Source organism: Agelaius phoeniceus, chromosome 1, assembly GCF_051311805.1.
Source record: "Agelaius phoeniceus isolate bAgePho1 chromosome 1, bAgePho1.hap1, whole genome shotgun sequence".
NCBI lineage: Eukaryota > Metazoa > Chordata > Aves > Passeriformes > Icteridae > Agelaius > Agelaius phoeniceus.
The window spans coordinates 44,972,627-44,987,402 of record NC_135265.1 but is presented as its reverse complement, the minus strand read 5'-3'; the positions used below and the strand labels follow the sequence as shown (position 1 = coordinate 44,987,402).

At 42.5% G+C, this 14,776-nt stretch overlaps 2 protein-coding genes across 5 annotated transcripts in view; both read right to left on the bottom strand.

Annotated features, from left to right (window-relative positions):
* FYCO1 (FYVE and coiled-coil domain autophagy adaptor 1) overlaps positions 1 to 3,063 on the bottom strand; it is a 46,089-nt gene extending 43,026 nt beyond the window's left edge. For 3 of the 4 annotated variants that reach the window (XM_054647932.2, XM_054647958.2, XM_054647975.2), the window contains exon 1: positions 2,960 to 3,063. The gene's annotated coding sequence lies outside the window, so the exon portion shown is untranslated. Of the gene's footprint in view, positions 1 to 2,053; positions 2,181 to 2,959 lie in introns of those variants that run through there. The other variant, XM_054647942.2, reaches the window with a different exon arrangement.
* A 6,414-nt stretch (positions 3,064 to 9,477) lies between these two features.
* On the bottom strand, positions 9,478 to 10,482 carry XCR1 (X-C motif chemokine receptor 1). Its single transcript, XM_054648457.2, has one exon. The coding sequence runs from the start codon at positions 10,480 to 10,482 to the stop codon at positions 9,478 to 9,480; it is 1,005 nt and encodes a 334-aa protein (XP_054504432.2).
* Positions 10,483 to 14,776: the final 4,294 nt, after the last annotated feature.

The window sequence follows — 14,776 nt, the reverse complement described above, 5'->3', positions numbered from 1 at the left end:
ACTTGAAAAGGCTTCCTCCAGCTAATGGTTTTGGGAAGTCTGGCAGATGGGTGTTGAGCCTTGCCCTCTTATAGCACCTCATGTGTCCTCCCTCCAGCCAGCAGCGTTCCAGAATAACTCCTGGCCTATATGCAGTTCCCAGGGAAATACCAACTTGCAACACTGAAAATTACAGGTTTTGACCACATATGTGGACCAAATAGAGGGTGAGGCAAGCAAAAACCAGGCTGAGACAACCCAAACTGACAGGCCACTAAGTGAGTCATGCTGCCCAGAGTCAACAGAAAGAATTCTTGTTTTCCTTCCTCTGTAGCAGGAAGAATGGAGTATTTCCTCTCTCCCTCTTTTCTTGTGTTTTCCAGTGAAGGTCACCATTTTTGGGGGAAAGGGGAAATTTGAGAGTTAAAACTTCCAAAGATTTAGAAGCATTTGGAGGAGATGCCTGTATGAGACTGTCATGCTGGGTGGCTGGGAGGATAAAGGCTCACAGATGACGGAGGCTTGGCATGAGCCCAGTTATTTGGGATATCCTGATCCAACCAGTTCACTTTCGAAACCTAAACTGGCTTGTAGCAGTAGCAAGACCTTTCCTGTCCTCATCCTTCTTCCCAGCAGGACTCATTCAGAGTTTAACTGTTTGTAAATATCTCCTGAGGTCACTATACCACCAATCAACACAGAATACCAACATGGGCAAAAGTATTAAGCCAAAAGAAGGGCATACAAGTCAAGGTCCCGTGCCTGCACTGAGATCCAGGCACTTTGCATAAAAAGTTCTGCTCTTTCTATCAGTGGTACAAACTGTAAAACCTTCTTCAGAATACATTTGGGCAAAGGATTTTAAATTATAACTATTAGAGAATTTTTGGACACAAACAGCTACCCCTCCACGAACAAAATGGAATTACTACATCAAAATATGAACTAGACTAGATACAAGCTGTGTAAGTGTCCCTGCATTGGCAAAACCAAACAAATAAACACACAGTAATACAAACAAATAAATACATTAAAATGATAATGTGTAACAATAAAAACACTTAGGGTTCTTACAGTTCCCTTAAGTTTAATAATCTCAAAAACTTGAGAATAAAGTAAAGAATAGTAGAAGAGTTTGACATTTATCTGACAAATAAACAATTGTTAATTTTTAAATGTGATCAACTAAGAAAAATAAATAACAATCTGGGTTAAAAAAAATCAGTATTACTTTTCCTTGAGTCTACTGCATAATTTCTGCAATTTCACAGACTACATCTTGACTAGTTTTGTCTCCCTAGTTGTTTCTTTAGGTCTCCATCATGCACCAAACAAGAGGAACCTAGCCTCCAGGATATTAGGACAAATTCCTATTCTTTTACGTAACCTTCTAGCAGTGGAGAGAGGGACTGCAAACATAATACACTCTTTCACTGTTATCAAATGGTGTACATAAGAGACTCCTTCATACATGAAAATCAGGCTCCATAACTAACAGGTTCTTGTGAAGTAGTAGTGAAACCAGGTTTATAACAAATGCTGTCAGATATATATACTACAGATATTACATATGTACACTACAACAAGCAGAGAAAAATTGACTATCAGTTGTTTAGCACCACAGTATCTTAAGACACAACTTTTTAACTGCAGCACAGTCTCCTAAATGTGAATGTTGGGAAACACTATTTGGAATGTCTAGAACATTTTTTAAATTCAAGCACTCCCACGAGGATCATTGGAAGACTCCAAGAAACTGCCTTGCACACCATAAAATCTGGAAAACATAAAACACACTACTGCATGGCCGTAAGAGAGAACATGTTGCCATGCTACTGACCAGATAGAGAACATGTTTTACCCTATAAGTTTCACCCTGGCTTGCCTTCATGAGCATACAAAGTCAGAGCTGGATAAAATCATCCACTTTCACTCTTCAGCATTAAAGAAACAAAGGCCTGGTACTTCTCCCTCTGTTCAACTTCAAATTTAAAACTTCAAGCTTGGTTTCAAGTGACAGGCAAAACCAGGAGAGTGAAGTCTACAGCTGACCAACTTTGTGTGCCAAACCAACCTTGCAAAAGTCAGCAGCAGGCTGGATGCAGTGACCCGGACAGAAAACGGGGCCCTGTGCTGGGGCAGCTGCAGCATCAGGGGATTCACCAGCTTCCAGAACACGGCACAGCCCCTCCACAGCCCGACTCACCACCGCAGCACCTCTGCCCGAGTGGAATCCCGTGTCCAAAGGCAGCAGACAACCATTTCACTAAAACCTTAGGTTTTTTTCCTTCTCCTTGCTCACTCTGGATTACCAGGATCAACATAAGCCGGAGGAGGAGGGCCGGCTGCAAACCCGGCATCTGCTCTGGAGACAGCCCCAGCTGCTCCGTGTGCCAGCAAAACCCTCTCCCTATCCATCCGCCGCAGATTTGCCGACACAAGGGCAAAGTGGGATTAGGGCCGCAGCAAATATTTGCCTGTCAGCACTTTACACTGGGGTGAGGGCACGGACGCGGGCGGGTGTTTGGTTTCCAGTAGGGTGACTCCGCTCCCCCTGCAGCTGCAGGAGGGCAGAAAACAGAGGGCAGTGCTGATGTCGGCCTAAAGTCAGCGCTCACCGCGGGACATGATGACACTTCAGGGGACTGGGTCTAGGTGGTGGCCCTGAGGGACGGGGAACCCCCGTTCCCGGGGGCTCCCAGGCGATACCAACCAGCATCCAGCCCACCCCGGGCTGATGTGCCCCCGCCATGCCCGCGCTCACTCCGCCGCTGAGCGGACCCGGGCCCCCCCTAAAGCGTCCGGCAACTCTCGCCCCGCCGGGGCTCCTCCCCTCGAAGCCGAGCTCGGCGAAGCAACAAGTGGAAGCCGCCGAAGTCACTTCCCCCTCAGCCCGCCAGCTCCCTCCGCCCGCCACCGCCTGCCCGCCCCCGGCCCCGCCGCGCTCCCTCGGGGGTGTGCGGGAGGAGTCGCTCGGTACCTGCGCGGCCGCCGCCGCCATGTCGCGCAGAGGCGGCCCGGGGTGAGACTCCGGCGCTCCCCGCCCGACTACAACTCCCGTGAGGCCGCGGAGGGGCCGCCCCACAGCCGGGGCGGTGTCTGGCTGCGGCGCCGGGGGTGCCCGGAGGTGGCGGAGACAGAGCGCCGCGGGGCGAGCTGAGGGGTTTGGAGCGGCTTTGGGGGAGAAATCGTCGCTTTCGGCTACAGCTGCAGCTTTGGGGTGGTTTCCTTTCGGGGAGGCTGGTGTTTCTGGTGGCCTCACGCAAGGTCGCTCTTTACAGAATCACAGAGTCATTAGGGTTAGGTTGGACTCTGGAGACTCCTGGTCCAACCCCTTGCCAAGGCAGAGTCACCGAGTCACCTCCAGCAGGTGACACGGGAACGCGTCCAGGTGGGTTTGGAATGTCTCCAGAGAGGGAGACTCCATGGCCTCCCTGGGCAGCCTGTTCAGTGCTCTGCCACTCTCAGTGTGAAGTTCTCCCTCACGCTGAGGTGAAACTTCCCCATGTTTAGACTTATTGGCCATTGCTCCTTGGCCTGTTGCTGGGCACCACGGAGGAAAAAAATAAAACTTAATAAATTTTTGTTGTTTGTTTTAATACATTTTAATATAGTACTGACTTGCTTTTACAACTATTCTGTATCTGTATGGGGTACATACAGATACAGAATAGTATCTGGGGTTTTTTTTAATGGGTTTTTTTTTCCTCATTTGCACATCAGTTCATCAAGCTCTTTGCACGGAATACTTGAGGTAAATGTGAAAGTCAGGCATGATAAATCTGGTATGCAGCACATTTCCCCTCTCTGCTCTTGCTAGTTGATGAAAGAAAAATCCTCATCCCTGAACTGAAGGGATGAGAGGACATAGTCTCAAGCTGTGCCAGGGGAAGTTTAGTTTGGACATTAGGAGGAATTTCTTCACAGAAAGGGTGATTAGACATTGGAGTGGACTGCTCAAGGAGGTCGATGAGTCACCATCCCTGGAGGTATTAAAGGAAAGACTGAACATGGCACTCAGTGCCATGGTCTGGTTGACAGGGTGGTGTTTGTTTGTCATGGGTTGGACTTGATCTCAGAGGTCTTACCTAACCTAATTGATTCTGTGACTCTGTGAAAGATGTAGGGAGAGATTACTATGTCCACATAAAATCAGAGACTGGCTGAAAGCAGGTGTGAAACTGGAACAAGAGGTTGCTTCCTGAGACAGGGTGTGGGGAGTGCAGGGGCACGGGGTTCCTAACACTCCCAGCTCCAGGCTCCTACAAGCAGGCTGTTTCCTCTTTTCAGATTTTATCCCTCCCACAATGCAACGGATTCTCTGAAAGGGCATTTCTTTCCCAATGCCTGAAATAGGCTACTCTTGTTTTGCACTTGAAGTGTGAACTTGAAAAACTTCCTTTGCTTTTTTTCCCACATTGCTTTGGTAAACAAAAGATTTTAAATTAAACTTGTGAGCAAGCAGTTTGTCATCAGTTCTTGCTGCCATGCTTGTGACTTTCTTAGCATCATAAACATCAGCTTAAGCTGAAGATCAAAGCATTGAATTTTCAAGAGTCTTGAGGAAATATGTGTAGTATGTGGTCACTGACATGTCATCATCATCCTTCACACATAAGAATGACTAAGTGACCTTAGGTTTTGATGATTAATCTTCATCTAATGTATGTTTTTTGAATAGCTCAAAAGCATTTTAGTGCCCTCAGAAATGCAGGTTATATGCCTTTGGGATGCATGGGATGCAGTGGGATGTCTTACACCGTTTGGAAGCAACCCTCAGGCTTACTTTTCTTGGCACACTTTGCTGAATCATGCCGCAGTCCCAGGAGCATCTGCTGAAAATGAGTGTTTTCCATTGATCTCTAGGCAACTGGGTGTCTTCCAAAAGTAATTTCAGGGTCATCAGACACAAATAATGGTAAATCAAATCCCATAGAATTTCACTGCAATGGATTTTATTTTACAAATTTTCAAAAAGTCTGTGTGGAATTCTACTTTTCATTTGAAAATAATAAATTAGAATGGATTGTTCCTCTTTTTAATTATGTAGTAACAAGCTACTTTCAGAAATATTTAATTATTGAAGTATTGCCTGTTTATGTATTCATCAAGTTCTTCAGACAAAAACATGCTGTTTCCAACTAGATCCATAGCTGACCAACACTTCCTTAGAATTTTCCATATTTCATAGCAATAGAAGATGTTAGAGATCTTTCCTTTTTGGAAGCTGCACTAGAAAAAACCCACATTGTCTGCTCAACATGTGTTGCTTTCCTGTATGTTTACTCTGATAAAATTTATTGATTAACTTCTTCATAAACCATGATGGGCTAGATGGGAATTATTTTCAGTTTTACTAGCTAGGAAAGGCAATGTCAGTCATGCCCCCAAAAGGAAAGCCTTTGCTGGGAAAAGTTTTTTCACTGGGTGATAGAGAGAGCCAACTCAATCAACTAAAACAACTAAATTGCTGCTTAGTGGTCTTCTGTGCACTACAGATGAGTGTTTTATGATGGTCTCTGAGTATGTGTCCATAGAAGGTGTTCCTTCCATTTGTCTGACATTATTGTTATATGTGCTACATGTTTTCTTTAAGTTTTTTTGCAAGAGTTAATTGATGTTCTATAATGACAGAAGGGCTTTGCTTCCACTAGCACTTGAGGTATTTTATGAGAGTAGTTAACTCCAGTTCCCCTGGTCACCCTCAATGGATTAACATACCATTGTAGCTAGACTGAACAACAGGCTGCTGTTCATCATCAGAAACTTTCTGTGACTGCGGGGAGAAAGCTTTGGAAGCACTTTTTGCATTTGTTTGCATGCTGTTTTGAATAGGTGGACAAATAATTGTCATTAGGTATAAAGCTGGGAGCAGGCGACATAAAAAGAACCAGCAAAGCTCTAGAAAACATCTAGAAGCAAGTATGGCATTTTAGACAAAGTGGCTGAGGAGCTTGGAAGAATATTCCGCTAAATATAAGGTCAGAGACTGAAGAGACTGACATCCACCAGAGCACATCAGGTTTAGGAACTGCCACTAATCAGAACTGGTTGCATTTCACTCCTGGGTGGACAAAGTAGGTACCAAGTATTTTATCTGGTTTGGTGCTGGTTGAACTGCACCAACGACAATGTGGGAGAACCAAGACATAGACTTGACTGTGCAGTTTAAATGAAACAGAGTCTTTTATATACATCTATATGGGTGGCACAGGGATAAAGAACTTTTTTTTTCTTTCTTTCTTTTTTTTTTTTTTTTTTTTTTGCTTCTCTTTGTTGGAGGAAAGCAGTGTTGTTTGGAGGAATGAAACAAACTCAAATATATTTTGGTATTGAGAATATGAAGGTTTCCTGACTCTCAGTGAAAACACTTGTGGCAGTAAAAAAGTACAAGGCTGTGCTTTGCCAAAATTGCACACATTTATGCATCTAATTCTTGCTCTGATTATGATCAGAAGCAAAATTTTCATTGATTTTAGTGGAAACAGGATGTTTCCTTAAACATGGGGTTAGGGGTCAGCTTTGCCAGGAAAGATCTTGGATTTCGAGTGGACAAAAAGTTGAACACAGCACAGGCGTGTGGCCCTGTAGCAGTGAGGACTAACTGTTTATGGGCCTGTGCTGCCATCAGGCTGAGGGAAACCTTTATTCCACTCTGTCTGACATTCTCGTGGTCACTGACAATATCTCAGTACTGCAGGTCTCGTGATCTGCAGTGCAGTATCTAGTTTTGGGGCCACCAATGTAAGGAAGAGACACTGACTGATTGAAGCCAGCCCAATGAAGGATCATCAAGATGGACAGGGAGTTGGAGCACATGATGTATGAGGACGCTAAATTGGCTGGGATATGTTTAGCCCCAGGAAAAAATGAGGTTTAGGGGAGATCTGATGGCTCTTTTCCATTTTCTAATGTGAAGACACAGAGACGGCAAGGAAAAAGCAACATCACCAGGTTGCAGCAAAAGAAATTTTGTTTGTGTGGAAGCAAAAACATCCACCATAAGAGTCATTAAGCATTGCAACAAGGACTCAGAGGACTTGGAGTCCCCGTTCTTGCAGATTATCAGTTTGACCAGATAAAGCCCTGAGTGACCTTGTCTGATCAGGCAGATAAAACTTCTGTGAGCAGCACAGAGCAGTGGATCACCTCCAGAAGTCTCTTCCATGCTAAGTTAACCTATGACAATTTACAATTATTTCTTCAATTGAAAATACCTTAATAGGTAGTTATCAGAGGCTGAGAACAATAGTCACAGGGTAGAATTCCATTGGATTTCTGAATGTTTATTAGTACTACTTCATTATATCTGGAGGCAGCATATCTATGTTCGGAGTTACTTTGGTTATAGCAGCAATACATTTGGGTAATATCAAGAATTCTTTTTACATACTCAGATACACTGTAACAAAATAACAAAATATGCTGAAGTTACAAACAGATTTAAATAATTTGCTAAAAACTGGGCAAAGCAGGATTATTTCAGACTTTGTACTTCTATTATAATTCTCAACTTTGTTTTAGATAGATCTAAAATATATGAACAATATTTCACAGTCATGTGGCTCCAGGACAATGAGTTGAATGACAGCTTGTTGAAATTATGTAGATGCATGAGACCTTCTTGTACTCATGGTCACAGTATTTTCCTCTTGTGGAGATGTGCTGCTATGAAGTAGTCCTGGCTTATCAGAATATAAGAATTTGGACTATAATATATAGAATATAATAGAATATAAGAATATAAGAAATTGGACTAATTTATCCTTCAATAATTTATCTCTTCAATAATTGACATATTCAGTCCCCAGCCCAAAGTCTCTTGAAGCCACATTAATTTCAAATGAAATTCAAACTCATTTCTTGTCAGGAAGCAATAGCCAAACGCTGGTTTCCACCACATCCAGAAAAAATGACAACTTCTATCTTTCCATGGTTTGTCTGAACACAAGTGAATTGGAACTCTGTAGAATTAATAAGTCCCCTTTTTAATTTTTTACATTATAGGCAGTTACTGTAGTAAGTGAGATACCAGGACTGATCTGTTCAGAAAGGTGCATCTGATGATAAGGGACATGATACTAACACTTTGTTCTGGCAACTAAACAAACTAGAAACTATGGACAAGCCCTAGGAAGACTGAATAGGTCTATGTCATATATGTTTGCCTCATTCTTATGGTTTTCCTTAGGTATTCTTGCTTCTGGGTATAATCAGAAATAGGATATTGTATTATGGGCCTATCTGAATTTCTTCCTTTTGTAAACTACACAGCAGCTGTGAAGAATCTGTTGTCTGCTCCAGATAATCTTTAGAGGTCAAATGAATTCGGGTAGAAACAGCATAGACATTTTAAGACAGATGTCTGAAAAGCCAAATTTTGGCTTAGAACTGCTGCTAAACCATTGCTTGGTGCCACTGCAAAACTACTTTGGCTTTCTATATAAATGCTGGGAAATTAAATATTCTTCTTTGCAGGGACTTTGTCATTCAGCTACACTGGAGTATGCACTATTTGTTACACTGCCTGGGGTTAAAAATGTCTATTGAGCTAGATAGAAGGGTATCAGTTTATCTTAAAGAAAACCCCAAAAATCAATTTTACAAATAAAGCAAACCATTTTTATCCTGCTATTTAAAAAGCCATTTGTTCTTGCACTATAACCTCTTTATAAGTTTAAGTGTTCTCAGCACCATGGGAAAGGGAGAAAAGGAGGGAAAGAGCAATTAGAGGCAAATATGCTCCCTCTCTCCTCAGGAGATGAGCTGTTGATTTTCATCTGAAACCATATTCAAAGACTGGAAGAATCCTGTGGCAAAGAGCAGTAACAGAAGGAAAACTGATATCCTAGTGAAGTATCTGTTTAGCATCTGTGTTCCATCTAGGGCTCTCCTAAAGTTATCAATTTCAGATCCAAAAGACTACTTTTACACAAAGCTAGTTTTATATTTATGTATCTATCAAAAGATAAAATAACATTTGCCCTGAGAACTTCAGAACTCTAAGGTCTTGCAGCTTTTGTCAGAACAGTTAATCCAGAGACATCACTCCCCACAAAAAAAAGACCAGTGAGTGAAATGGTGAACATTGAAAGGCATTAAAATTTACAAAAAATACCTATGTGTCTATTGCTATATACAATCCAAGTATTTTAAGTCAGGTAAGAAAGAGATATGCAACAACTTTTATGTTAAAACCTATATTTTAATGCCCAAAGGAAAAAGCAATTTTTTTCTTTTCAAAAGAGAGTATAAGTGAGAGAAAATCCATCTCACTGTTCAAAAAATTAAAACTTTCAGGCCAGTAAAGTAATTTCTTGGCATTCTCATCTCTTCATCCCACTGCAAATACATTTTGTTATTTTTCATACACAGCATGTTTGCAAAGAATAAATTTGTGTGTCTTTTCAGGGAAGTGCCTCTAAGAATTAGTCAGTATCCATAGCATGCAAAATCTGAAAGTTCATTCAGGATTAGTCCTAATAGTTAGGTCTTGCTTCAATAGAGGGATGTCCCTTCACGCTGGAATTTGCCTTCATAGCAGGTCCCGGGGCTGGAGGCTTGATCGTTGCTGCAGTGTAAACACCGACTGCATAACTGTGCCAAATGCCTCTTGAATTTGACTCCAACAAATACATAGAGCACAGGGTTGAGGCAGCAGTGGGAGAATGCAATTTGACGGCTGATGTGAAAGGCAAGGTTGGAGTCTTTCACATACTGACAGGTAGGTGGTGGAAAAGTAGTCAGGAAGCTGAGGATGTTGTAGGGTGCCCAGCACAGGAAAAAAGCCACCACAATAATGAGGATGAGTCTCACAGTTCTGTGCTTTCTGCGAGATCTTGCTCTAAGCAGGATTATGAGTATCTTGAAGTAGCAGAACACTATGACTCCAAAGGAAAACAGGAAGAGTACATTTCTCACATAAATGTCCACCTTTTTCCAATTCCCATTCGCATAATCACAGAACCTATGCTCTTCCAAGTCTGCTTGCACTGTGGTGTGAATCACCTCAGGAACCACAATTAAGATGCTAACAGTCCAAACAGCCAAGGACACAAGAACACCACAGCACTGCGTCTGGGATCTCAGAGTTGAAAGTGGGTTCACCACAAACAAGTATCTCAGGATAGTCATGAGAGTCAAAAAGAAAACACCGCTGTAGTAGCCAATGGAGAAAATAGCATTTGATGCTTTGCAAAGGAACTCACCAAAAATCCATCCAAAGGTCTGGTCCACTACCCAAAAAGGCAGCATGCAGGAGAAGACTAAATCAGAGATACAGAGATTCATGATGAAGATGTTTGTTAAAGATGTAAGGTTTTCATATTTCAGTAGGATCCATAACACCAAAGCGTTTCCTAGCAGACTGAGGAAAAATACCAGAATGTAGAGGACAGCAGTGAGATAGATGTTAAATGTGAAATAGTCACCCATTTCACAGACGTTGGTTTCATAAAGGTATTCATATGAGGAATTATCATCTAAATAAAGTCCTTCATCCATTTTTCCATGCAAATCTTGTGCTATTCTCCAGCAGCTGCTTCAAAGGACTGCAGCAAATCAAATCTTTTGTGAAAATCAACTCAATAACTAAAATCCCGCTGTGGAGGTTTCTGTTTTAAGGCAGAAAAAGCAGCAGTGAAACTCTTCATTTGCAGAGACAAAGGACTCATTTCTTCTTATGACTAGAATATGAACAGGTAAATACCAAAGACCTATTGCAAAGCCCTCAAATACATAAGTCAGAAATTCAGTTTCTGAACCAAAAATGTTTGGTGACAACTTTCAATTACCAAGTTTCTACTGTATGAATGTGCATTTTTTTTTTATAGAAATGTCTCAGGTGCCAAGACTTTCAAATATGCTAGTGTTTTTTTCAGTTTTCTGGAGTGGTATCCAACTCCTAAGCACTTCACTGTATAGATGATCCTTGGTCACGGCAGTTCTGCACCGCGTAAACCTAAAAAGTTGAGCAGAACCGGTAGCAACCACTGTAAGCACTATGAGTAGGAAAAGTCAGGTTTCTTACAGATTTTGATCTTGAGGTTTGTTGATATCTAAACATCTTGAAGCTGTGGCAGAAGTGTCATCTTGCTGGGTGCTCTGTGCATCTCTTTGGCCTGGTGATTCTCAGGGATGCAACAGAAGCAGAGATCACATCACAGTCCTTTTCTGGGAGTAGTGCCTCTTTGTCTATATGCAGGCAGGAATTTAATCCCAGGTCGATGGTGAATTGAAACTGGCCAACAGAATCAAAAGTTAGTGGGATTAGGAAGATGGCATACAATCAGGCTACAGTAGCCTAATTTCTTTATTAAATTAAGCTTAAAAGTAGACACAGAACAATCAGTCATGCCTCTGACCAGTGGTTTAAAGTCTAAATACACTTTATCCTAGAAAAAGGCTTATCTGCATCACCATGTTTGGATCCTGTTTTGACTGAAGCCAGTGAGAGACCTGCCACTGAGTTCCTTCAAAGTACAAAGAAACCCCACAGCTCAGGCCAAATTTTGCTGGTGACATTTTCCTTTTTTAGTTAGTGAAGGAAGAATCTGCCTTCTACAGCCAGACAAAGACATGCTGTCCTCCTTTGGAGGACAGGAGAGCTATGTCTACACCAGGAAAGCCTATCAGGGAACACTCCTGGCTGCCAGAATTTAATGCTATCTGTGGGGTAGGTGGTTCAGGTCAGCCAGAACATGACACAGGCAGCACAGGACAGGGACCATCTATCCAGTGGGTTGTGATCAGAGAGTTTTGGAGGCAAGAGATGTGTAGGATTCAGTACTGTGACAGCAAGTGGCCCGGGAACATTTACCACCAGTGTCTCAGTTCTAACTGGAAAGATATTTGTGGCCCTCAATTTGTACAATGCTGCAGTTTTCAGGCATGCAGGGTAAGTCCTTGCAAAGGCAGTCATCCTCTCTGGTTTTACATGATAGCACAGGCAACATTTAAGTAATGAATAGTTTAGATTGAGGTCCTGGCCATTACCGTGTCCTATTTTAGCTCAGGCTGGGGTATGCTGCTCCTTAGCAGCTGTCCTAAGGGAGCAGAGAAGCCTCTTTGTGAATAACCAAGGATCTCCAGGGATGAGAGGACAGTACTAATCTGTGTCTTCACCACTTACTCTCTCCTTTCATGCTGACTCAGTGACAGCAAGCCCCAGAGCAGGTCTGCCCACAGGCCAGGGGCTTCACAGACAGCAGGGCTGCTCCTGGGCTGCTCCTGATCTCTGCCACAATTGCTGCTGGCCCCTGACACAGGAACCTTCTCACAAAGACCTCAGCCCTGATCACTGCCTCTGCCTGGGAAGTATGCTGACCTGCACATGTCCTGTCCCTCATCACATCACGCCACTCAGCTCTTCACATCCTTGCTGCAGGGTAGGCAGTGGTTAGAGAGCAGGTATCTGCTGGGGAGCTTTGCTCACCCTTCTGCTTGCTGTCAGGAGCTAAGCAATGCTTGCAAGGCAGAAAGCACCATTTTACAAAGGTGTTTTGAGATTATGTCGGATAACAGTTAACTGCCAAAATAAAGAAGTGTACCAACACATCTATTTTCTTCACAGTTCAGATGACAGGAGATGGTAAATAGTTTCAGCAGTCCAAAAAGTCTCTATTTTTCTCCATCTTCCCCAAGGACACATGCTGAGTGTGCAGCACTTGATTCATGCTGGCAGACAGCTGTGATGGAAACCCTGTTAGTAACTCTTGCTGTTTCCATCTCCAAATTTCCACATGCCACGGAATCTTACCCACCTGACCCAAAAGGTTCTGTCTTGCACTTTGAGAGGAGCCAGAGGAATGCTTGGTTACATGGGGATAGGCGTCCTCTCTTTAATTTTGTGTCCAGCATTTCCAGAAAATGTAGGAAAATACTTCTGTGAGGTAGCTTGTTCCTGGTTGATTTTTAATGCTGCAAAGTTAGCCCTTGGATAATGCCACATTTCACAGAACAAGTTCCTTCATCTTATGACATTTTACCTGGTACAGGCTCTGTGGAAATACAGATGGAGGCTCCAGCCTACAAAGTATCAGACCTTGTGGATGGTTGATCAGGATTATATGCTCTGATATTATGTTTATATCAGCTGAGGAGCCCTCCATCAGGTCAGTGGTGGTAAGGAGAACCTTGCAGGAACCTAAGGCACTTAGATATTTTTCTTTTTACCTCAAAACCCCTTAAATCAAAACCTGTGTTTTTGTTCTACTGTATTTTATCTTCTCCATTTCAACTCTACAAGTAAGAAAAGCTGTGTATGGATTTTCAATTAAGATATACCAAAGGAGATAAAAAATTATGTGATTGGATCAACAGGTGAAAAATATGTCAGTGTCACACAAGAAATACAAATCATGCAACTGTTTTCAATGTATATATAACAGTGCAAGTGAGAGCAGAAGTTGGTTGAAAGGAGGAAATTACCTTAATTTCAGTCGTCAGGACAAATAGTAATAGGGAAACACATCATACAGTTTAAAGTCATTCCTGCCCTTCTGAAGAGCACTCAGCAAGGCATTCAACATTCATTTCACTTTTATCCAGAAAAACTGCTTCTCCAGAAGCCTTCATTTTCTAGCAGGGCTGTGCTTTGTCTTGGAGCATCATATTAAAAAAAGATTCTAATACAGAAATTGGGAAACGATACTACGAGTGACCTCCAGTTCAATTTTCTTTTTCTCTGAAAATTCAGTTTGACTTCTGTCAGCTGAAGGTACATATTATTCATCAGTTTATTTCATTTTCAAACTGAACATTTGAAAGAGTGGCTGGGAGGAGTTGTCTGCTCACTTTGCAGTCAGTGGAGGGAGAGAGAGGCACTGGCAGAAGCCACATCAGCCCCTACTCTGTGCTCTACCAGTCTCCTTGCCTGGCAGAGGCAGCTGAGACAGCCCCCTTTAAGAAGATTCCTGGCATTTACACAGACAAGCTGAGGTTAATCTCATCTTAATTGGAAAAGACAAAGGGAGTACAGTAGAGAGAAGCCCCCTACCATAAGGCATGCACTGATGGCATTTTTTTATTCACTTTATTTAAAAAGCCTCTGGACTTCACAACTTGTTCTCCCTGTTTCTCAGGAAAAAAAAAAAATTAGATGTTTTTGCAGACTGGTTTACACAGGCAACAAGCATTGACACATAAAATAAATTTCTGTTCCCCTAAACTAAATTTATCTGGTAGCTGCTTCCTTAGCCAATCTCTTGTTCCAGATGTGACCTTTTCTGGCAAGAAAAGGCTTTAATTTTTCAAGCATGTTTGTGGAGCAGCCATTTAATTTAAGGAAATTAAAATACAATAAATAACATTTCTCCTTCCCTAACTATGGCTGGTATCTGTCTTGGAGCACAGCCTCAGAGTCACGTGTGGGAGATGGACAGGAAGTCATAACTGGCAGGTAGACTTGGTCCAAAGCACAAGTGTACTCTGGACAGTGTGGTCTGTGCTGGTGGATGAATTTTTTGTCTGCTCCGGAGGAAATTTGCATGTGGTAACAAACTCTTCCAGGACAGGGATAAAGCAAAAGATCAAGGTAAAGTGAAAATTCAGTAGGAATTCCTTTGTCCAATTCAGTTTTGCAAAGCCTCAAGAAGCCCAGCTCATCAAGGAATCTCTTATCCAGTTTTTAAAGCAACACATTCTCTTGGGTTGGGATCATTTTCTGAGACCAATGCTTCCACTTGTGCCCCATGGGTTTCACAAGGCAGGTACAACACTCACAGTCAGCCCGGAATTTTGGTGGCCTCCTGTTCCCCCTGAGCTCTGACTCTCAGTCCTGGCCATCAGCCCTGTGATA

Bases quoted from the DNA above. Each gene is read 5' to 3' on its own strand.
- XCR1 (XM_054648457.2), bottom strand. From the start codon at position 10,482: ATGGATGAAGGACTTTATTTAGATGATAATTCCTCATATGAATACCTT.